Below are 25,086 nucleotides of genomic sequence, written 5' to 3' on the forward strand. Positions count from 1 at the left end.
TGGTCTGATAGGTTAATACTGAGTGGCTCTCCTCTTGTTCTAAGCCCAAAATAGCGGCACCATTTGATTATGTACATTGTCAGTGAGAGTTATTAATATAAAGGGATCTGGAAAGATGCTTTATAGACAATGAAAACACCTCTTATTATTGTGCCTGGAGAATAGAAAATGCTAAATTCAAGACTAGGATGAGCTGAGGAAGGTGGCATTGCCTTTCTTTGCACTTCATACTGTGCTTCTGTGTAAGCTGCAGATCAGGAGCGCACAAAGTTTGTGACAAAGAGGGCCACATCAGCAACTTGCCAGCCCCCTAAAGGCAGGCCCACGTTTGCACTTATATACCTGTAATACAGCGTGCACAGCCTCAAGGCTGCGAGCTGGATCTCTCTTGGCAGTTGAGTAGCAATTGCCTGCTGCTTGAGTTCCCCTGTCATAAACGCTAGAGATGAACAGCTGTTTCTGTTAAGTCTTCACAGGCTGCATTGAGGCCTCCGGCTGCACTTTGCAAGCCCTCGCTATAGACAGTGAATCTCTTCCATGGTTGTTTCATGAGACTGAAGAGGAGAAAGGAGTAAGGGCAGCAATAGCCCTTCCTAAGACCTGCCTTGCACGTCACCCCATAGACAATGCCTGTGGGGAATGAATGAGGTGGCGAGCTCCTGTTAAATGGTCTAAAACAGGGGCACATTTCACCAAATGTCTCAGTCCCCCTCCAGCCACCCCTCACCCCACAGGGTTAGTTCTACGTCTGTAGCATGAGGGGCAAAGTCAGGGGATCAGAAGAAGCTGGAGATGGGAAAGACCCGTGGGGACCAGTCTCTGAAAATGCCCCAGCAAAATGTGCATGTCTGTCCTTTCGTGCACTCCAAGCCCAGCCCTTGCACACACAAACCAGCAGCTAGACACGATTTGTCACAAAGTTTTCACAGGTGCAAACGTGCACCAGCACATTTTGCACGTGCATCTTGCGTGGGCACAAATTTAGTTCCCCTCAGTGACTGAGCTCATCCTCCCAGCCCATACAGGATTTATTTTATTTTCCCAGACTTGAATCAGTCTAATCTTAAGTGGTGCTTCTAGCACTTTTCTTGGGCGACTGTTTCAGTGGTACAGATGACAGAGCACACTGTCAGGAAACGTTGCCAGATATGAAGCCAAATGGTGAGGCAGCGAGGCCCTGATTTCCAGACCTCTGTGTTCGTTATCATGTGGCCAAAAATATGTGTGAATATGCACAACCAGTCTGTACCTCCACATCCTGTGAATGTAATCAGAGTCAAAATAGTTGCACCTACAGAAGGCCCTTAGATGTCTAGCCAGCCATTTACCTGAGCACTGACTCTGGCTGCATGCACAGTTACAATAATTACATATGAAAGGCATGTTCCCAATTTGAGCCATCAATTCTGTAAATAAAATAATTGTAACCCACATTTGTGAGCTCTTTGGGGCAAGGACTGTCATTTTGTTCTGTGCTGGTACAACACCTAGCACAATGGGATCCTGGTCCGTGACTGGGACCCCCTAGGTATTACCGCAATACAAATAAATCAAAATAATTAATTAATAGTTAATCGGAACATACAGAAACATGAGAACATTTGAAGAGTCCTTGCTTCTTTGTTCCATACAGGGCTGTAGGTAGGAAAGCACCTGCTGTTTTACAGATAGCATTTATTTCTGAATCAGTTTATCCAATATCTATCAAATATAAAGTGATCCAAATGTTAGTATCAATTGCAAAAACATTCCTGATGAGATGTGGACTTTGGAGTTGCATGTGGACTGCTGTGTTGGTAGCACCGGTAGCAGAGACTGTTTCTGATCTGTTCCAATGAAACAATGCATGCCCACTGTAGTATGTTTCAGTGGGAGCTCTGACATGAGTGTAAACAGGTTCTGATTAAACACACACAATCCCCTTCTTTTGTAAACTCAGACCTGATTCTGATTCTGCTCCCCTGCGTTCCCCACCTAATACTGAGGGTGTAATGAAATTCAGTCCACTTGCTTGAGTAATGATGCTGTTTCCATGAGCCCATGTGATGCTTGGATAGTGCAGCTGCCGCTGCTCTCTCCTTCCCCCGTTCTTCCAATCTCAGGCTGTCATGGCGACTCCCAACAATGCTACTCCCACCAACTGCAGCTGGTGGCCCATTTCAGCTCTTGAGAACGATGCAGGGAAATCTGCAGAGGTTGAGGACAGCCAGGACCCAACAGACCCTGCTCTCAGATCCAAGGATAGGCTGGTTTTGTATCACTGGACCCAGTCTTTCAGCTCACAAAAGGTAAATGCTGTGCTGGATTCCCAGGGAAGAATCACCTCCAAAATCCAGGGCATATCCCTGCCTTGGGAAAATGGCTTGGATGGGTGCTTTGTAGGATGAGTAGATTGGCTATTCCTCAGAGGTGAATAGGGGTACAGCTGGCAACCGGAATATTTAAATAGCAGTGTGTTTTGTGCCTGTATTTCTGCATTTTTGACAGAATCTGTCTGGGGTGGCGGTGGGGGGGTTTCTTTGTAATTCTGCCTTTGCTTTGGAGTCAGATTTTGTGCTGGGAGATGTTTCTGATTTATGATTCTGCTCCATCTAACACCTGAATCTTACCTGACAGGGAGAAGTGTAGACAAAGACAATTGCATTGAAATACTGGCTAGCTAGGACTGTCCTGGTGTTGGGGGAGGGGACAGTAGTCATACGTACAGTGGTCACCATTAGTTCCCATACATCCTGGCTCAGCACTGTGCCAAACAAATTTGCTCCTGATGCTGCAGCAATGCTATTGAAATCCTGTTCCCTCAACTCTCTGAGTCAGTTCAGAACTGCCATGCATGGATTTTGGTAACAAAAAACAATCAGTCATATCCTCCAGTCAATAGTAAATGTTCTTTTCTGCAGCTCAGGATAGCAGCCAATGTTCAACAAACCTGACCTTATTTTCATAGTCACCAACAGTCCCAGTTGTTCTCCTTACATTCATTAAATATGTGAGCTGAATTATTCATAGTGGAGAAGGTGAACATAAAGTTTTCAAGCTGCAAGGGCTCTGGGTTTCCATGAGAGCAGAATGTTCTCCCTTCACCCCAAGCACATTCCGGGAGGCTGTGGGGGTGAGGGGACGCAGGGGGAGGACAGGCTTCTGTGTGTGCACAGAGAAATCCTAGGGCACACAGTGCAGCTGGATGTCTACAAATGTTGAGTCCTTTCTTCGCACTCTTCTAACTAAGGTGTTTATTCTGCATTAGCAGAGCTGAGTCTTTAGGGTAAACAATCTGACTCCCATCTTTCCTTCCTTCCCTGCATTGCAATGTCCCTTTTGGGAGGTTGCTATTTGCATCCTTATCTATTGCTTTTCTCATTTGTCTCCCAGCACTGGGAGGGAAACAGTTAACCAGCCACTCACACAGGATTTTCTACAACCAATCCAGGCCTAGCCCTACCTCTGCCAGAACCACTCCATGAACACTATAGGGCACATTTAAAGTCACAGTGCACAATTTCATATTATTTATTGAAATCCCAATTTGATTTTTTTAAAGTCACTTGCAAAGAAATAACACCCTGAAACATGTTCACTGTAACTAGGGATTAACTAGCAAGACAACCTGTACATGTAAGTGTAATGGACACAGCCTGCTGGAGAAAGCAGATCTATGCCAGGTATTGAAATATCCTTCAAAGCCTCTTTCTGATAGGAAATTTCCCTTATGTTAGAAGTGTTGTTAAAAGTCCTCTAGGAGTAAAGCTGTTTCCAAGCCCCTGTCTCCCTGACTAATTGCACAGATCCATCATCTTGCTGCCAAAGTTGTTGAATATTGACTAATTGGGTGGGATTCCAGGGGCAAACCCTAAGACGTGGGGATCATCTGCTGAACCCCTGATTTGGCCCTCACTGCTGCGAAATAGGCTTTTAATTTGAAAAGGTTTCTTCTTTCAATCAAGGTGTCTGGCACAATAAAAGCTTCACATTTCTGTGCAGATGCCTGATGACAGAAGTACCTTGAAGTGCTATGCACAGCCAGGCCACCTGATCTAGCCACCCTGCAAAGAAATACCTGGGGTTCCTTGTTCTAGGTTTGGGCCCAGCCTCCCCATTCAGCACCATGGCCAGAGCATAAGATGGTCTCCTTCAGCCTTCCAGAAACAAGCTGGGGGAGACGGGGAGGGAAGCAGGGTTACCTGCACAAGCCAAAGAACCAGATTCATTCCTGTATAACCCAGTTGGGTTAGTTACCCTAGGTATAAATTTGGCCCAGTGTTTCTTAACCAGGCCTTGGACCTTCTTCCATTAATTGATGGTCCCCCTCAGACCTTGGGGGTGAGTTTGTGACCTACTGATGTCAATGGCAAAGCTCCCCTGGACTTCAGTAGAGCCAGGATTTCACCCTAGGTCTCTGGGATTCAGACGTATTGTCAGTGGCTCTCATACGCTGTGCACATCTGGAACCCAGACCAGTGATTTTTTTGTAAAGAAATAGTCTAGCTAAGCAAGGTCGCTGGATCTGGTGGCAGAATCCCTTGCAGTCTATTACCAGAGGTTTCTCAGAGGCTGACATGGAGATTCAGGGGACTGCTTTGATTAGTGAGCACTTCACAGCTTGGTTATCAGTTTGAATCCAGCCCAGGTCAGTTGTGACCCAAAGTAATTACCTTCCGGCAGCTCTTTGGAATCTCTTGTATGAAATGAGTTGGTGGGTCTTAGTCCAGTTCCTAGCAGATCAGCTTTCTATGTGATAAAAATTGCCATAGCAATTGGTCTGAACACCCTCCTTCTTGGCAGCCTCAAATGAGAGTTCAAGAAGTGAATAAGCCTGATAGAATGAATTCTTCTCTTAGCCTAGATGCAGTTCCTGACCTGTAGTCAGGGTGGAACTACACTGATGAAGGGTGCTGTGTGTGGGAAGGCTGCCCTGCTACTATGCTTGCTGTACGTGTTCTGTGACTAGAGGAGATCCGTCTCCAGGGCTGTCGAGCTTGCTGCTTCCATCAGAACCAAAATGCACCAAAGGTTATTTTGTAGAGAGAGGCTTGCCCCGGCATGCCAGTGCTTATTATCATAAGAATCCTCTTCTACTCCAGGCTCTGAAATGGAGTCTGAGCTCAAGGTGGCTCTGTCTTAGCTTGAGTGGAAACCTCTTCCACATCCAGGTAGGAAGCATGGTCTAGTGGTTAAAGGACAACTCCAGGAGGAGAATCCTTAGAGTCCATTTGTGGTTTTGGCATTTATTCACTGTGTGACCTTGGGCAAGTCACTTCCCCATTCCATGCCTCAATTCCCCACCTGCAAAACGAGGATAATCGCACCCACCGACCTACCTCACAGTGGGGCTGTGAGATTTCATTTCTTAATGTTTAGAAGATGCTGTGAGAGGTTGGGATGGGAGGTGCTACAGAAACACAAAGCACCTGATGACTATTGTCAGGCAATGTGGGTAGCAAATTGCTGTGCCAGGGATACACCGTACCATGCTGTACCTGCTGGACACGTGTGGTGACCCCTGCTGCAAGCTCTGCTTCTCCTGTCAGTTCTAGAACAGGCCACTGGCTCCTTAATGGCTCACTGATTAGAAAAGGGGACTGGGGCAATCGTCCTCAGTGGCAGGATCGGTTATCCCAGCACTGTCCCTTCTGGGATTTAATTCCCTTTCAGCAACACAGGGGCAGAACGAGAGGAGTCTGAAAACAAGGGGCACAGGCTTTGACTTGTTTTATGTTAAAAGGAAAAAATAAATTGTCGAGCCTATAAATAATGAATTGCTAGTTCTGCAAACTCTTTGTTTGGAGGCTCTAATAAAAAAAATGCTTATTTTTTAAAGTTTTATTTTTAGCAAATTCTAGTTGTAAGAAAACAATTGCTTGTTTGTTTTTAATTCAGAAGTTGTGTGTTAAGCACCTGTTAGGTGTCACACCAGTGTTTTTGTTTTTAGTCGTGTGCCCTACTTAAGTGATAGTGATGAACATTTTCAAAACCTATATGTCTAAAATTAGACTCCTAAGTTCGTGTTATGGATTCTAAATTAAGTGGCCTGATTTTTAGAGGTGCTGAGCACCCACAGCTCTTCTAGAAGTCAATGGGATTTGTGACTGTTCAGCACCTTTGAAAATCAGAACCTTAAATATGGGCTTGGAGGTCTAATATTGAACATGTGGGTTTGAAAATGTTAGCCAATGCATTTTATACGCTTTATACTTGCACTTCTCTAACGTTTTCCATGTGAGGATCTGGAAGCACTTTGTAAGTGTTACTAATTCTATCTCAAATCCTCCTGCCCCTGTGTGGTTGCTACCATTGTTCCAATTTTACAGACGGGGAAATTGAGGCACAGAGGTTTAGTTATTTACCCAAGTTCACATGGAAAGTCTGTCTCAGAGTCAGGGACAGAACTCACAACTCCCAGTCCCATGTCACAGCAAACCTGTCACTCCTGGAGTTATTTTTATTTAGAACAAGTAGAAAACAAACATCCTGGTATTAATACCATCCATCTGGACAATTTGTTGAGTGTCTGGAAAAATATAACTGGTTCATGTTCCATGTGCCTAGGAAGATCTGACAAATAACAACAAAAATCAAAGCTCAGTGCAATTTTGTATGTGAGGGTGCAAATGAAACAGGACTGGGTGCCTCTAAAAGAGCTGGATGGGCAGTGTGATGGGCCACGCTTTTGTGGTTGGTACTCCAGGCTCCCTGACTGTTCCCTACCCTAAGGATGAGGCCCTCACTGCCTGCCTCCCATTCAGCTGTACACAGTTCAACCTGCCTGATGCGTGTGCTGCTCACTGCATTGGGAGTCAATTTTGTAGCAGCCCAACCCCTCTGGCAGGTTAGAGCGCACACAGCTGAATGGGAGGCAATGGGCATTACTGGTACTGCCAAGGGCCTAGACTGGAAAATTGGCACAGCTGCCCAAAGAAGCTGGGATACTCACTGATCTAAACCCCTGATCTCCCTGACTCAGAAGAAGAAGCCAAGCCTGGTGCTCAAAAGCCATGTAAAGGGTGGGATACAGATATAAAGGAGGCATATACAGAACAGCTCAGGACAGGGAGTGCAAAGGTGCTTTAAGCCACCTATGTGTCTCCATAGTCCTCCTGGGTCAGGTGTGTTCTGGGATGGACCCTTTGGCTGATCCCTATACCACTTGCCAATGGCCTCATGGGGGTGATGTAGCGTTTGGGGGTCACTCACACACAGGTGGCATTGGCTGTTTCCCTTTTTCCAGGCCACACCTCCTCCATTGGCAGAAAGGCAGGATTTGGCATAGGAGCTATTAAGCCAGCTCAGAGGTGTCAGAGGATGACTCTAAACTGCACTGATCCTCCTAAGGCTTTGTATTCATGCAGAAGGACTCCATAGTTAGGGCACTGGCTTAGGACTCAGAAGAGCTGGCTTCTGTTCCCTGGTCTGCTGGGCTTCTTTCTGCCTCAGTTTCCACATCTGTAAAATGGGGATAATGATTCTGCCTTTCCTTTCTAAGGTGACTTGAGATCTCTGGCTGAAAAGTGCTGTGTAAGACCTAGGTGATATTATTTTTTATGATGCTGGGTTTAGAGCTGCTCAGCCCATGAAACTGGGAACTGGGGTCATACAGCAAGAATTTGGGAGCCTCCCTAAATGAGATCCACTGCGTGGCCAATAGCTCTGTATGTGCACCAGCTGGGCAGATGGAAGTAATATGGTGCCTACCATCATCCTAAAACAGACGTATGAACTGTATTAGGTATGGCAGTTTTTTCTCTCTGGCAGCTTTAGGAAGATTTCTAGAGGTGACTATCTGTAGATACACATAAGGAGCAGCGAAAGATGGAGAAGCCAGACAGAGTGCCTGAGTCGTGCTCCCCACTACTGCTGAGTAGTGAAACTGTGGGTGGTGTAGAAATGCACAGTATGTCTTTCTGTCTCAGCAGATCCCCGTGTTGGAAGGGAGTGGGGACTAGATTGGCTGATCAAAACACCACTCTCACAATGCGACTGGTAATCGGGTGATAAAACCATAAATCCAATCACACAGAAGCTTAAGGGCTTTATAAGCATTCACTGGCCTTTACCAGCTGATAGTGATAAGTCAGGGGACAGCCTGAGCTAAAGCACAGAGATCTGATTAGTCCAAACCTTTTGGTCCAAGAAGGAGTGCAAGTAGTGATGCTTTGCTTTAACACACACGGTATCTGCCATCCTCACAGAGAAGCACACAGAAATGTGCACACTCACAGAGACAAGCCCTGTTACACGGATACACACACAAGCACACTAATTGCCACACTCACAAACACCCACAAATGCACAGCATTTTGATTAAAAAACTAGAATATAAAATTAACATGGCACACAATAAATGGATTAAAAACTGGCTAACTGATAGGTCTCAAAATATAATTGTAAACAGGGAATTGTAATGAAGCAGATGTGCTTCCAGTGAGGTTCCACAGGGGTCGGGTTTTGGCCCTACTCTATTTAACATTTTTATCAATGACCAGGAAGAAAACGTAAAATCATCAGAACTCAGTACTCTTGGCTCACAGTTCCCTGCTCTAACCATGCAGCAGGAGCATTCAAGAAGCCAGACCCTTCTATAATATCAAATGTCTCCAGCAACAAGGGCCAGGAAAAAGGAAAGAAGGAAGTTACAGGCAACGAGGGACCTTTATGTACAGCATCTTCATCCAAAGTATATCACCCCGAATCTTTCACAGGGATAAACAACAGGAGCCAGGGAGCGAACAGAGGCAAAGGAGGAAAGAGATAGATAGATGGAGACTGTCTCACAGAGCAGGAGCTATGGGGTATAAGGCTGTCTGACCGCATGGAGTGCTAGGAAAACAAAGGGAAAGGGGAGGGGATTGCAAGACGTGGCAGGATTCTCCCTGTTGGACATTTGCATTCTCCTCTCACCATGACACTCCCCTCTGCTTTTGGAACCAGAAATGTTCCCAAGGGAGCACTGACTGGCCGGAGCGAGGAAAACAGCAAGCCTTCCCCTGCTATGGCAACGATACTCCATGTATAAGTGCCGTCAGCCACTTTGGCATGTAAGGGAGGGGCCCAATAATCACCTGATGCTGTCCTGTCCTAGATTTGCAACGTGTGTATCATGGCGTGTCATTGTGTCTCAAGGATATCGCGTTCGGAGGAGCCATTGTGATGAAACATAATGGCACAAGAGGAGGACAGCATGCTGAGATTATGCCTGTCTCTGAGCAGCCCGTGACACCACCTGCCATCACTAACTTGTTAAATTTTCAAACGAGCACCTTCGCACTTTCTCCCAAGCTGCCTCTCGTGCCTGGGAGAAGCTCCCCATAAACATCCGCAAACCCAACTTATTATCCACCTTCAAAACCCTCCTTACAGCTCTCCTTCATTGCCAGGCCTACAAAACACTTAACTGCTGGTGTGCAGAGACCACTGCCTATCATGCTGGCCAATATGGTCTCATTGTTTCCTTGTATTCCCCTATTGATCTGTATTCATCTGTTGTCTGGTCTTATATTGAGGTTGTAAGCTCTTTGGGGAAGGGGCTGTCTGTTCTGTGTTGTGCAGCACCTAGAACAACATGATGGCTGGTCCTAGAAATTATAATATAAATAAAAAGTTTCTGTGATTCTCTGAGACTGGGTAACAAAATATCACCTCTGCCTTCTACCTCCTTCTTGGCTTCTGGGAGAGATGCCAGAGACTCTGGTATGTTGGGGTCAGGGCTCCTCCTGATGTCCTGCTCCATAGGACGTGTCAGGTGGCATGAGGAATAATCCTAGGATGGGCACTCTACTGAATGCCCACTGGGAAGAGGAGCTCCAATCAGCCCTGTGCAGCACTGGGCCCCAAAGAGCCACAAGTGGCTGAGCATCACTGTCCTGTGAACTTTGTGGGTATGGGAGACCATATACAGAGCCTGGTGGGCAGCAATCAGACTTCTCTGCCCTGCTTCCTGCTGTAGGTCCGCCTGGTCATCGCAGAGAAGGGGCTGCCGTGCGAGGAGCGGGATGTCAGCATGCCCCTGACTGAGCACAAAGAGCCCTGGTTCATGCGTCTCAACCTCGGGGAGGAGGTGCCCGTGATTATCCATGGAGACAACATTGTCAGTGACTACAACCAGATCATCGACTACCTGGAGAAGAACTTCACAGGAGGTAAGGAAGGGTGGGTCAAAATTCATCATCAAAATGGGGTTTTGGTGGAAAATTGGGTTTCAGCTCAAGGAAGCTGTTGGTGAAAAGTGTCTGCTCTTCAAGGAAAATTTCAGCTTTTCTTTGACAACAAAACATTCCAAAGCCAAAACATTTTCAGCCAAAACTGAAAACTTTCAGCTGAAAACCAACCATTTCAATTGGGAAATGTCACCACAGTGCCTTATGGGAGTTTTAGTTCATGCTCTTCGTGTCCCCATTCTCCTTTATGAGTCAGGCTCCCCAGCAGGACTACTGTTTTTGTCTTTGGTTTGAGTTCTGGGCTATGTTCCAGGCCACTTCACCGATCCCCAGCTGTGACAACTCTATTCTTTCTATGCATCATCATTATGAGAGTTCATGTGCAGAGATGGGGTGAAACTGGAGCCACTTATTCAACTCTCCACCTCTACAACCTTTATGAGTTTGGATAAAATGAGGCCTAGCTCTGAACCAGCCAGGGCCAGTGAGATTTGGCAAAATCAGTGCCAATTGTGGTTTTTGCTCAACCTCTGCTTAGACCTAATAGTTCTGCAGGGTTTTGCCCCCTAGCAGGACGTCACATTGTCTGACGTGAAGCTTTCATAGCCTGCCAAAAGCAGCTTGCTCTGGCATCCTGGCCAGTAGCACCGGGCTCTGACATTCCTCTCTCTTGACTGTGCCCGGGAAGGGTTTTGCTTGTGCTTTTAGTGCACTGGGGCTGAGCTGGTGAGTGGCTGCAGTCGGAGGGCAGGTTGGTATATTGCCAGTTGGGAGGAAATGAAAGGGGATGGCAGCCGTTAAGGAGGGCTGGAGGGGAGATGTTTACATTTGGTGTTACATGAATGTAGTGCTAGTGAGCGGCACAGAATTGCCATCCCTGAGGAGTGAATCCCATTATTTATCCAGAGCAAATGCAGCCTGGTTAGTGGCAGGGCGAGCTCCCCCACACTGCTCTGCCCTGGTGCTTCACCCTACGGGTGCACAGAGAGAGGGCCCGGGTCTCTCTGCTGAGGCAATGACTCACCAGTGCTTTCCTGAGTTCCCTTCATTTGCCAGAGCAGAGCTGGCCAGTTCAGGGCTGTCAGACTGGGATGAGCAAGCCGGGAGACTTCAAAGGCTTAGGAGGGAGGTTTTAACTCTGTCATCATGACGTTCATCACACAGCCTGTCACCTTAGGAATGGAGAGACTTTAAAAAACATCTTAAAATAGATTCCGAACATAAGGGAGCCTTGGCGGATCAGCGGTTGCCCTCCTCTCCTTGACTCCAGCACTCCCTTCTCACATGGCTCAGAGAAGGCATTCAGCAAAAGCAGGAAGATTCCCCACCCAATTGGAGGCTTTTTTTAGGTTTAGTTGAACTGGCTGGTCTCTGCTGAATGCCCAAAGTTTCAACAAATGCATCTTAAACAAAGCAAAGGACCATTTGTCACCAACCCTCCCAGCTTCCCAGAGGTTCCTGCTTATGGACCAGGCCAGGACCCAGATTTTGTTCAGTCTGAAAGTCTCTTCTCAGACACTTGGCTCAGCGGGCCGTATTCTGCTTTATTAATGCAACCTCACTAATTTCTAATCCCCAGTGAGCTCCCCCTTACAGATGTGACTTTACATTGTCTCTATTAGGGTTGCACACATCTAAATGAGGGCAGAAGATGCACATGTGGTAGCATCCTGTCACCAGCAGAAGGCATTGACCTAGCCAGTGACATGGAACAGCTCCTAGAGTGAAAGATAATTACAGATCTGCCATGGTGCTGGGGAAGGGGATGGGAAGGGGAAAAAAGTGCTCTGACCCTGGTTAGCAGTTCTATTAGTCATATTAACAAGCTCTGGAATCATGTCCAGCCCATTCTGGCTTTACCTGCAATGCCAGTCTTTAGAAGCTGATGCTGGCGAGACAAATCACTCACGCCATAAAAATGTTTCAATCCTGGAAGTGCTCTTTATACTAAGGATAGATATCTGCAAGGCTTCATTTTGTTGCAGGCTTGAAGCAGAGCCTAGCTCTGTTAGTTACCAGCAATACCCTGTGGAGTCACGTATAACAGGGCATCAGCAGCAATCGGCCCAATATGTGGAGTTTGTTCAGTGACCAACAGGGAGAACCGGTGCCATTCCGGTGAGCTAATGCCTCCGACACCAGCTGAAGGGAGTGGGTCTACAGCCGGAGCTGTTGCGTTTCAGTGTGGTTACTGAATAGCCTTGCTTGAAGGGCTGGCTATTCTGAATGTGTTGGGTTCCAACCCGGGAAACCTCGGCATGAACTGGTACGATGCTGGCTGGGAGCCAGCGGAAGGCACATGCGCGCTGGGGATTCTATAGTAGTGTTATTTAATTCCATTGGTGGTTGGTCTCAAATGAAAAGTCCCCATTTGTGGCTGGGATCTTGGCTCTTGTACTTGGTCCAGGGGCAGCATGAAGGTGAACGGCAAACTAGCAGCCCCATGAAGGACTTTGGCTCAACCACATCATGTTTAGAAGCTGTGAAAATCTCTCAGTCTGAAAAATTCAGTGGGAAAGGGTTTAATTTGATAGAATCCCCAAAACTAACAATGGAGACACCTCACTTGGTCCCATGCAGTTCATCCCTGGGGGCCAGGCCAGGAATGTTCCCGATAGTGCATTTACTAGTACTTTATAGACTCTAGATTTATATTATCCTAGGGAATAGCCAGCTCACTTATCTCTCGGGACAAGCCTTTCCCATTGCTGCGGATAGCACTTACTTACCCACCTCAGAGGGAGGTGATGAGGTTTAATTAGGGTTTAAACAGGGCTTGAAGATGCAGAGCACTACATACCAACTACCAGGGATTATTTCCCTCCCAAGTCTGATGTGCTTTTCAGTGTGAGGATGTACCACGGCTATAGCTATAACCCAAATCTTGGGGCTCATGCTCAAACACCCATAGAAGTCAGTGAGAGTTTGCCAGAGTACAGGCTGAGTAAAACTGAGGACTTCCTGGTTTGACTCCATGCTTGGTGCAAGGAAATGGAAGTCCTGGGACCAGTGGAAGATTTCATCCAATCACAGCTGAGAAGAAATCAGATGTTCTCCAGGAACTGTTTAAATCCTCAGTGATTTTTTGGGGCCACATTTTCACTGGGTTTCCAGGAAGCACCTGCAAAATCCCCTGGTATGTACAAAACCCTGTATTGGTGGTACAAAGCCATTCAGATGCCATAACTAGCTTTCAGCGAGAAAAGGCAGGCACGATCCCAGACCTTTATTTAGCTATTGAAGATCCCTGAAGCAGGAATAGTAAGGTTTGCAACACAAAAACCAGCACTGTTGATTTACATATGTCTAAATGAAGCATTACTCTGTGAGTATTGGCGGCTGCTATGTGGCCTGTACCTGAACTGACTGGCAAAATGTACATCTGCAGTGAAAACACAGATCAGGTCGGATTCTGCAGCATGCCAGTGAGTAAGTCCTACTGACTTCAGAGGAGGCTGCATGCCATTGGAAGGGCTGTCAGCTCAGGTCCTTAATTAAGACGCAATGCGAGCCAATGTCTACAAAATGTCTCCCTAGAACTTTAATTTCTTTATCCCAGATCAAGAGCCAGGCCCCTTGAAGAGAACTCAGGAAGAGAGCACTGCACTGCAGACAGCAGACAGGCAGTATGGCTAACTGAGCCCCCGTGGTAAATTTACTTCACTGGCCATTAAAAGCGATCTATAAAATCCATAAAAATGGCCCAGAAAAATAATGTTTCCCTCATTCCAGTGTCATCCCCTCTGTATTTTCAGCAGTGAGTCTAATAAAAAGAATGCTACCAACTGGCCCCTATAGCTCATACTACCAGCGTGAAGCGAACCAGGAAAAATAAGCCTAGAAACAGCAAAGCCATAAAACATTGAAAGTTACAGAAGCTGAATGATTCAAAACAGACTGAGAAACTACATGTCCCGACTAGAGAAGAGAGGTGATCTTGTGGGTAATGCATTGAATTGGGCCTCAACAGAGCTGGACTCAATTCCTCACACCCCCACAGTCCTTCTGTGGGACCTCGGACCAGTCACTTAGGCTGAGATTTTCAAAGACATCCGAGGGAATTAGGTACCCAACCCCCACTGATTCAAGAGGTGCCTAACTCCACTAAGCTCTTTTTGGAAATCCCAGCCTTAATCACTCTGTGTCTCAATTCAGGAATATTTCCTACCTCGTAGGGATACGAAGATGAACGTTCACAGTTGTGAGGTGCTCTGGTGCTGTACTCAAACAGAAAGAAGCTTTCAGACATCGTGAGCCTCCTTTCTTAGAAACCCCGCAGCCAAGGGCTGTTGCCAAAGATGTAGGTGCCACAGTGTGCCTAATTTGTGTGCATAATTACTGAGACTGCTTGAAGATGATCAGAAGGGTCCGTTTGCATGTGATTTGCATGTGAACTCACAGTAATTACATGGATATATTAGACTTGCCATTGTAAACAACCCTGGTGGGCTGTGGCTTTGAAAATCAGGCCACTAACTCACACTTTTTGGCAAGAAGAGAAGGAACTGAATGTTGTTAGCCAGGAAGAGAAAGCTCTCACACAAATGTGATTGTGTCAGTGAGTGTGGGCTGATGACGCGCTGCATAACGCAGCCAGGGTTGACCTTACGGTAGTTAATATTAGAGCAGAACTATGAAGATGTAAAGTGCCATATAAGTACTAAGTATTGCTGTTATTATTGAGTGTTATGATTGTGGGTGCTTGGCAGTGCCCCAATTGGCATCCAGGAATTAGCATACAGCTAAAGCAGACGTGGTGGATCTGGTTTATAGAGAGGTGCTGTGGCTGTGCACTGATTGGCCAAGAGACCGCACTTGGAATAAAGAGTATCATAAAATAGTTCTGTTGCCCTAGAACTCCATACACAGGGCATTCAGAAAATGTCATCAATCCCAGATACAGAGGATTGGTGCCAGTTTGCTTTCCTGGGAACAGAACTCAGCACCTGATGTTTAGAGATGCAGAGAATTTGCAACCACCACTAAATTCAATAGGAGCTGCAGATACTCACTGACTGTGAGACCCAGGTCCTGAACATTTACGCTCAATGGGTGCGGGGGGAGGGCATACTGTACATGATCAACCTAATCAACCAGTGCACAGGAGGGACCTGTCCAACCAAACCAGGAAAGCTTAGCTCCAGGGTTAACTTCACTTGAGCCCCCAACATTCTGAAGGAAGGTGTTTCAATTAATGGTTTGATTCCATCTCTAATCAGAACTAGCACAAGCTAAACACAAACCGGTGTCGCAAAACAGGAAGTAATGAGCCACCCTAAATCAATCTCTGATCATCCCTGTGGCCTGGGGATAGTCAAGTCACATGGGAACAAGTTGACGTATGGTAGTTGTAACCAATGCCAACTTTTTGTTCCACGTTTCAGAAAACGTTACCCAGCTGATCCCCGATGCCGGGAGCATTCTTCATACAAGAGTGGTGCAGTACAGAGAGCTCCTGGACTCACTGCCCATGGACGCCTACACTCACGGCTGCATCCTCCATCCCGAGCTCACCACTGACTCCATGATTCCAAAGTACGCTACAGCTGAAATCCGCAGTAAGTTGCCTCCTTAGCAGGGCTGCCTATCACTAGTGAACAGTGGGATGGTGGGGGATGTTTATTTCTTTCTATCTTGGCCCTATGCAAACTCCACGCCGACAGGTGCTGTTGACACACCTTTCAAAACACAAGGGCATAGGAGATGCAGCGTAAGCAGCATCACTTCTTTCCCCTGTGCTACTGCACATCATTTGGGCATGTGACTACATTTCACCTTCTGTGACTTCAGCCCTCTGTCGGGGCCTGCTCAAACAGATGGGTTCAGCAGGGTGCCCAGGAGACAAAGCAGAACTCTTCCTTGAAGAACAGGAGACTGTCCAGTGGCTTTCTGACCCAATACGCTGGCTTCTCTGGAAGCAAACGTCGGGTGTCACTCAGACTCCTGTATGCTCTTTACTTCAGTTGCCTTCTCCGGGAGCTTCACTCCAGATATTTATTCTCTCTGGTTCAAAGCCATTCTGCACGAGTTCCCCATTTACTCCAAATCACTCACCTTTTACACCGTGCCCCTCCCCAGCGTGGAAAATAGACCTGAAACAATGGAAATCCTGCCACTTTGGAAATCTCAGTCTCCTTTTCTCATGGTGGATCAACCCTTAACCATTCCCCAGAGCTTACAGCTACAGCTGGTAGAAACATTTTGGACAGGAAGTTTTTCCATTGGAAAATGCCATTTAGTTGAACCTGCTATTTCCCAGGGGGGATCATGTCAAAATTTTGTTTCAATAATGTTGGAACATTCCATTCTGGCATTTTTTAAATGGAACGTTGTGATTTTTCATTTCACAAAATGGAAATTCTGGTTCCCGCACAACTCTACTCACAGTCAACTGCTGAGTGGCAAGGAGCATCCCTGGGTCCCTGTGAGACAGTGAGGTAGAGCCTCCGGACATAGTATCACCCTTGCTTCCTTCTGGGTCCCCTTCTCTAGGACAATAATCTTCCTGCAGGGTGTTGCCCAGGGCACTGCTCGCAGGATCCCAGATGGGGCTTATCATCCTCTCCAAGACGATTGTCTCTTTCCTGTTGGATATTTGTACCCTGTGACCAGAGAGGCAGATGGGGATTTTGTACCTGCTACAATAGGAGCTGCAGGACTGCTCTCATGACCAGGCACTGAGCATGCAATGGGGTGCAATTTCAGCATCAAGAAGAGCTGCTGTCAAAGCCTTGTCATCATAATAGATACAGACATAAAAACCCAGAGGGCCAGCTCTAGCCCTGGCACAAGCAGGTGCCAGTCCGTCGGGCTTCAGTGGAGTTGTATTATTTTAAGTCAGAACTGAACCTGATCCAGAGTGGCTAACATCCGGGCACTACGTTCTGCCAGAGTCATGACTAAGATGCTCAGCCAGTGAGTAGCCTCTTTACGGCTTTCTATGGCATTGTAATTCACTTGAGAGAATTATGGCTTGGTGGTTCTGATTCCAAACAACTAAGGTAGCAGATGATCTGGAAAGGAGACAGAGAAATCGACTGCAGCCTTTGGGGCAGAGGGTAGGAGTCCATCTAGTCATGGTTCAGAAGGATCAGCCTCCATGCAACCAGGACCAACATTATCTCTCTCAGTTACTGGGCCCTTTGCAGATGTTTTATTCATACATGCAGGTGGAGGACATGCTGCACCCTTCATTATTTTATAAAGCATATTGCATTTGGATGCATTAGCTGTTATTGCTGAGGGGGCGCTGGTAGGAGAGATTGTTGTCCTGCACATTACAGCTCAGAGACTGCGTCAAACAGGGCACGTGCTGCATACGCTTAGGGCCCAGGTTTACGTGATTGCCGAGCGCATTCCATTCTAACATGTGCTGTCGGTTCATGAGGACTGAGAAAGCCCTCTGAACCACTGACGCCCAGTGGGGCTGTGCATTTTGGCGAGTACAGACTTTGGAGTCCTGGCCACAAAGGGGTTATCTACGCCCTTCACACCATGGAGGGGGATCCACACCAGTACTAAACAGGCCAGCATGGGTGCAGGGCTTTGCATGGAAGAGGCCTGTGTGGATCCAGTGGCCCCCAAGGCCCAGGTAGGTGGAGTAGCAGCCATGGGTATGTGAGTGAGGTGGTGGAGGATATATTAGCCCTGTGGCCTGCCTGTGGGTTGGGGGAGGGACTCTACCCCCAAAGACTGCCAAGTGCCTTCCCTGAAACCCAAGTACTTTTGTTTTGAGCAGGAGGAGGAATATCACAACAGACCACATCAGGTGTCCAAATAACAGCCTCTCTTTCCTCCCTCTCCTTGTCTCTCTTTTTCTCCATCTCTTTCATGCATGCTTTCTCCTTGCTGCTCTGCTCTTTTTCATGTGTGCTCTCTCCTGCTCTCCTTCTTCCTCTCCTTCCCCACACCTCCAGTGGGTTATTTCATTATTATTTTCAATCATTTAAAGGTCATACGGGGAGACTGCACAGGGATTCAATTACAGACACTGGATGAAGCGACATAAGACTGTGTACTTGACCTTCAAGCAATCATGAAACATTGACAATACTTAATATAACTCAGCTGCAAGGACTACTCTTAAAGCACTGTTCTCCTCCGGAAAGTGACATTGTCAAAATGACACTGGAGGGCCCCACCGTTATTGCCTCTCAAGGACTCTGGATCAGAATGGCTCATGGATCACAGTTTACAAGTACAAAGATTTTTTACCTTTGACAAGCCCATCCTAGGACCTGGAATTCAAGCTCGGCTCATGCATCACAGACAATCAAACTTCTACTGTTGATAAGGTCCTTCTCGGCCAGATTTTCTTCAGGGTCTTTTGCTGTTTCATTTTCTCTTTCCCCATTTTACTTATCCTCTCCCTATGTACCTCAGGTTAAGCACCACCTCCCTTTCTATCTCATTCCCTTCTCAAGTCTTCCTATTGGTCAGTGCGTATGGTGGGCTCTTTCTTGACATCAGTAGGTTTCTTATGTCGAGATGGTTGCACTCCATCACACGTGTGTGTGTCTATGTGCACACGCACACTATTGCTTTCTAATGGGTGGGAGCAGATCTGCTCATGTGGATAGTAGACCCTTCTACTGGTGAAGTTAGTGCCACTACTTCAATTTACTGAGTACCACCTTGAGGTTTTGGAGCACAGTGATGATTATCAGTATCTGTTTATATTGCGGTAGCCCCGAGGAGCTAGGCACTGGACAAACACAGACTACAAAGACGGTCCTTGCTCCAAAGAGCGTACCGTCTAAGCAAGCATAAGAGTGTGGGTTCTTTTCCCTATGCTGCATGCCTATGAAGACTTGATGACAACGCTGTTGTGAAGTAAAAGGCTTCAAGCTGTATGCCTAAAAGAAGTTCTCTAGGGTCAGGATTATGCCAGTCCATTGGATCAGTGGAACCAAGAAGCCAGGGTGCATTTCGGACTGGAGCTGCTGGGCAGCCACCTTGTCAGAGGATCTAGTGCCAGTGGGTGAGAGATGCAGAACAGAGAGAGAGGGATGTAGGATGAAAGAACATACCATTAAAGCCATTTATTATTTACTATTGTAATCCTGAACTCCTCAGCTCCTGGGACGGCACATTCATTAGAGGGAGAAAGTGCCCTGGCAGGACTGACTGAGTACTCCTTGCTTGGGAGGTAAATGTTGGGATGCTTTCTCGGGGTGACCAGAACTCCAGCTGACCTTGTTACCCCTTTGCCTTAGCAAAAGAGAGATTTGCGGGTGTCACCCCAGGTTGCTAGCCAGCCAACCAAGTTCCCTAGGACTCTGCCAGCCCTCTTTGCCTGGCAGGTAACGCTTGATACACCCTAGTCCCCAACCCCCCCGCCGTCCCCCCCCCAGAAGTGCATTCCTCTGCAGTGTCCAGCCCCTGCCACTGGACACTCCCAGAGATTACCAAGTCTGCTGTCTCCAAGACAGTGTACACACCAGCCCGTTGGCTCGGCAGAAGTTTCGCACTTTACGTAACCACACTGCACTGGGATGAACTTATAGTAAAATGAATAACAGGTTTATTAATAGTGGACAGAGATCTAAGTGATAATGGGCAAGGATAATAGGAACAAACTGGTTACAAACAAAACAAAAGTATAATGAGCTTTTGAGTGACTAAATTTGGCAGGCTACAAACCTTGTATTAAGGCAGTTTTCTCACCTACCACTACTTCTTAGCATCACCAACCCACATGGTGGGGAATCCAGAGTTCATGGATGCAAAGAGCACTGACCTCTTTGTTCCCTCAGTGGTGGATTACCAAAATTTCTTTTTGCTTCTCCTTATATTCCCGCCAAGTTTATTGTCTGTGTCACCACTGTCATGATGAACCCCTGGCATTCAGACTCCAGCATCTTCCCATGCTGAGTTCACATCCTCATATTAATTTGTTCCTCCTGTTTACCTCTGATGCAAATGAACTGCCTGTTGTCTCTGGCATCACTCTGCTCAATTTACATTAGAGACAGGGAGATAACTATCCTGCCTCTTGACTGGAAGAAAACCTGTTTCTCCCTTTCTCTGGTCACAGACTTTAAAGCATAATATCGGTAGTTCCTCATACAGTGTTAATACGTACACTTCAAAGTGATATTAATGACTAGTGTGTCACTGACTTTCATTTGATATCTCACACAACATTCTTTGTGATAAATATCATGACAGCAATGTGTTAGGTGTAGTGAGTTTGTCAGGCTTGATAGGAGTTGCTGTTACATAACAGTGGCATTGAAGGGCTCGTAGGGGAACAGATATACAGAATTTCAAAGGTAGAGTTTGTAATTAATAAACCATTTGCTCAGCTCTTATAAAGGTCCCAGCAATGTCTATTTTGTATGCACAAGGCAAATGAGAGTTAAAAGAACACAACACAAACTGCTGATCTGATGGGGATAAAGCTGCGACAGCAAGGTATGCCACAGCAAGTGTTCAGAAAGCTTTAAAAAGTACATATGCTGGCAGCTCTAATAGGAATCCAGAAGAGGAAATGAAGAGCTGAAAATCATTTGAACCCCACTGGGGTTGGGATGAACCTGCTGGGGGATGACATGGCATTTAGCTTTTATTATTATAGTGGGACTGTGCCACCACTATTGTTAAGGTTGAGACCAGCTTACTGTTTACCAGCTGGTAAGTGCTTGAAATGTGCTGCAAGTATGTTTCAGCAAGGGCTGCCCTTGGGCTGCAGGTAAGAGGCATGACTTGGTGAATGTGGCATTTTCTGCAGCGTGTTGTGTCCCACAGAATTGCATTCTCTCATTCTTTGGTATGCACTCCAGCTGCCCTGCACTGTGTTAGGGACAGTGTATTGCCTGGTGCAAGGACTGCTTGCAGCAGAAAGAAAAGGAGTACTTGTGGCACCTTAGAGACTAACCAATTTATTTGAGCATGAGCTTTCGTGAGCTACAGCTCACTTCATCAGATGCATGCCGTGGAAACTGCAAGCAGACTTGCAGCAGGTTGCTCTGTGGTATTAGGAGAGGTGCGTCTGAATCCAGAGAGATCACAGACTCCTTAATTCTGGGCTGAGTCATGGTGGTTGTTCAAGAGGAGCAAAATGGTCTATTCTTGCCATGGGGATTTGTACCAGTGTAAGAACATAAGAACGGCCATACTGGGCAGACCAATAGAATCCTGTCTTCAGACAGTGGCCAGTGCCAGATGCTTCAGAGAGAATGAACATAAAAGGGCAATTATCAAGAGATCTATCCCTTGTCATCCAGTCTCAGCTTCTGGCAGTTGGAAGTCAGGACACCTAGAGGTCAGGTTGCACCCCTGACCATGTTTGCTTATACCCATTGTTGGACCTATCCTCCATGAATTCCTCTAGTTCTTTTTTGAACCAAGTTATACTTTTGACTTTCACAACATCCCTGGCAACAAGTTCCACAGGTTGATTGTGCATTGTGGGAAGAAATACTTCCTTTTGTTTGTTTTAAACCTGCTGCCTATTGATTTCATTGGGTGATCCTAGTTCTTTTGTTGCGTGAAGGGGTAAATAACACGTCTTTATTCACTTTCTCCACACCATTCATGATTTTATAGACCTCTATCATATTTCCCCTTAGTAGTCTCTTTTCTAAAATGAACAGTCCCAGTGTTCTTAATCTCCTTGTATGGAAGCTGCTCCGTACCCCTTGTCATTTTTGTTGCCCTTCTCTGCACCTTTTAGAATTCTAATAGATCTTCTTGGAGATATGGTGACCAGACCTGATGCACTATTCAATGTCTGAGAGTACCATGGATTTACATAGTGGCATTATGATATTTTCAGTTGTCTTATCTATCCCTTTCCTAATGGTTCCTAACAGTCTGTTCGCTTTTTTGATTGCCACTGCACTTTGAATAGATGTTTTCAGATAACTATCCACAATGACTCCAATATCTCTTTCTGGAGCTAATTTAGATCCCATCATTTTGTATGTATATTTAAGATAATTTTTTCCATTTCATCTGCCATTCTGTTGCCCCATCACCCAGTTTAGTGAGATCCTTTTGTAACTCTTTGCAGTCAGCTTTGGACTTGACTATCTTGAGTAATTTTTATCATCTGCACATTTTGCCACTTCACTGTTCATCCTCTTTTCCAGATCATTTATGAATATGTTGAACAGCACTGGTCCCTGTACAGATTCTTGGGGGACCCTGTTATTTACTTCTCTCAGTTGTGAAAACTAACCATTTATTCCTACGCTTTGCTTCCTGTCTTTTAACCAGTTACTGACCATGAGAGGACCTTCCCTCTTATCCCATGACTGATTAATTTTCTTAAGAGCCTTGTGAGGAACCTTTTCAAAAGCTTTTTGAAAGTCCAATACACTGAATCGACTGGATCACCCTTGTCCAAATGCTTGTTGACACCCTCAAAGAATTCTAACAGATTGGTGAGGCGTGGTTTCCCTTTACAAAAGCAGTGTTGACTCTTCCCAACCTTTCATGATTATCTATGTGTCTGATAATTTTGTTCTTTACTATAGTTTCAACCAATCTGCCTGGTACTGAAATTAAGCTTACCAGCCTGTAATTGCCAGGATCACCTCTGGAGCCTTTTAAAAAATTGATATTACATTACCTACTCTCCAGTCATCTGGTACAGAGGCCGATTTAAGCGATAGGTTACATACCAGTTAGTAGTTCTGTAATTTCGTATTTGAGTCCCTTCAGAACTCTTGGGTGAATAACATCTGGTCCTGGAGATGTATTATTGTTTAACTTACCAATATGTTCCAAAATGTCCTCTACTGACATCTCCATCTAGGACATTTCCTCAGATTTGTCACCAAAAAAGAATGGCTCGGGTGTGGGGATCTCCCCCACATTCTCTCAGTGAAGCCTGAGGCAAGGAATTAATTTAGCTTTTCCACACTGTCCTTGTCTTCCTAGAGTGCTCCTTTAGCACCTCGATTGTCCAGTGGTCGCACTGACTGTTTGGCATCTTTCCTGCTTTTTGGCGTACTCACAAAAATATTTGCTGTTAGTTTTTGTGTCTTTAGTTAGTTGCTCTTTAGATTCTTCTGATAGCAAACATAACCATATGGGCAGGGATAAGTGTAGGTGATGTCCTAGAGAGAATCCTTAGGACAAGCGACAAATGGTAGAAACATCTGGCATCTCTGGGATGGTTTGTGCAGAGCAGGTGAAGTGGTTTGGTCTAGGCCGGGTAGAGACAGTTGGTGATCCCTAAGCCCACCTTAAATGTGACTTTTGCCTTAGCACGGACATGGACTGACAGTTTTTGTCTCGTGCTCCATGTCGCTCCCACAGTGCTCCATATCATCCAGAAGGATAGCGAGCTGTGATGTCTGCCAGGGGCGCTTTATGGCATCCCTTATAGAGGGCAGAGTTAAGATTCTGGGGGCGGGACTGGCATGGGCCTTAACTCTGCATTTCCTGGTTTTCAGAGGTTTACGTCTAAGTGCACTCAACTTTCATGCACTCACGAAACCCTGATGGTCAACCTGGACTCTCGTTAAAGAAGTTTTGGGTGATGAATAAAGAACTCTCTTTCTCTGAGTTGTTTATGATCCACAGTAGGATGCATGTGTAAATCACAGAGTAAAAGAACGGAACTGAGCCAGGTATAGGGGAAATGTGGGGCAGACTCCATCCCTCTCTTCCCCAATCGCCAAGGCTCCTGATCTAGCAACAGAGTTAGAGAGAAGGAGGATGGGGGGCTTTGCTGATCATCTCAATCCTGACCCACAGCATGCACTGCTATTCTGGGTCCTAGGCTCCGCAGACACAGCTCTGCCCATGCCCCAAAGCTGCCTGCAACTCACTCTGTATTCCACTGCTGGGTTCTTCTTGCATGGAAACTACTGACTCTACCAAATGGCATAACTATTCTTTAAAATCAGTCCCGTGACCTGGATAAACAGCCAGGTCCAACTTTCACTTGCAGCAGAGTGAGGGGGGTGGATGAGGAAATATCTGTATCGTACTCGCAACCCTCTCCCCAACCCTAGGCCGCTATGCCAGGTACACCTCGCCCCTCTCAAGGAGATGAGCAGTGGGCTGGCTGTGATACTGTACAGACATTAATCACTCTGGCTGTGCTGGGGAATGAAGGGAAAGCCAGAGGCTGATTTATAGTCTAGCTCTGCATCTTGCTGAGCCACTGATGTTGTCATAATTACCAGTGATCATTTAAGGGAGGCACAGGAAAGCGAGGGGGAAGAGAGTCATTACTGGGCTATCTTATCCATTGAAGAGTCTGCAGAGGTGTCTGTTTCTAATCTAGTAACCTGTTCACCGCTTCATCTGCTACCAAAAGCAAAGTGTCCTGGACAGGTGATTCTCAGAGGAAGGGTGAACGTGCACTGCATACCTTGCTGTACATCTAGCTATACTTAAGGTGTTGTTATTATAGGCCAAGTCCTGCATTCCTGCCACATCCCCAAATCCCAGTAACTTCACTGGGAGTTTGGGATCCCAAAGAAATGCAGGGTCAGGCTTAGGCCATAGAAGTGCCCAGGGAGGCTATTCGTACTCCTTGTTGCTGGGGTAGTATGTATCTACCTGGTATAATGGCGCTAGCCATGCCTCTTGCTCACAGTGGAAAGTGTTCTCATCTCTAGCTTAAATCAGGCTGTTGCTTATTAATGATCCGTTATTATTATTAATAAACCAGATTCAGATCCCAGTTACACTTCTGTAAAATCTGGAGTAACTGCATTGAAACCACCAGTGGGACTGAGAACAGAATTTTGCTCGACATGGCCCAGATTGAGAAAAGCACCAGTTTCAATGGGATTTAAGCATGTGCTGACGTGCTTTCTGGTACTGTAAGTTCTTGCATATTCAAGTAGCACTTTTTACACAAATGAACTGCACCTCAAGGTGATTTATAGATGAACGGCCTTGTTTTCAAACTGTTCTCTAGATGATGCTCACAAATCCCTATCAGTTACACTCTCCAAGGATAAACCCG

At 46.2% G+C, this 25,086-nt stretch overlaps 1 protein-coding gene across 1 annotated transcript in view; it reads left to right on the forward strand.

The window, feature by feature from the left end:
* Nucleotides 1-2,068: 2,068 nt before the first annotated feature.
* Nucleotides 2,069-25,086, forward strand: part of GDAP1L1 (ganglioside induced differentiation associated protein 1 like 1) — a 33,263-nt gene continuing 10,245 nt past the window's right edge. Inside the window, exons 1-3 of the mRNA XM_073309574.1 lie at nt 2,069-2,288; nt 9,941-10,133; nt 15,536-15,709. Coding sequence (XP_073165675.1) covers nt 2,109-2,288; nt 9,941-10,133; nt 15,536-15,709 — 547 coding nt within the window. The 5' untranslated portion in view covers nt 2,069-2,108. The remainder of the gene's footprint in view (nt 2,289-9,940; nt 10,134-15,535; nt 15,710-25,086) is intronic.

The sequence above is a fragment of the Lepidochelys kempii genome, chromosome 13 (assembly GCF_965140285.1).
Source record: "Lepidochelys kempii isolate rLepKem1 chromosome 13, rLepKem1.hap1, whole genome shotgun sequence".
NCBI classification, from domain to species: Eukaryota; Metazoa; Chordata; order Testudines; family Cheloniidae; genus Lepidochelys; species Lepidochelys kempii.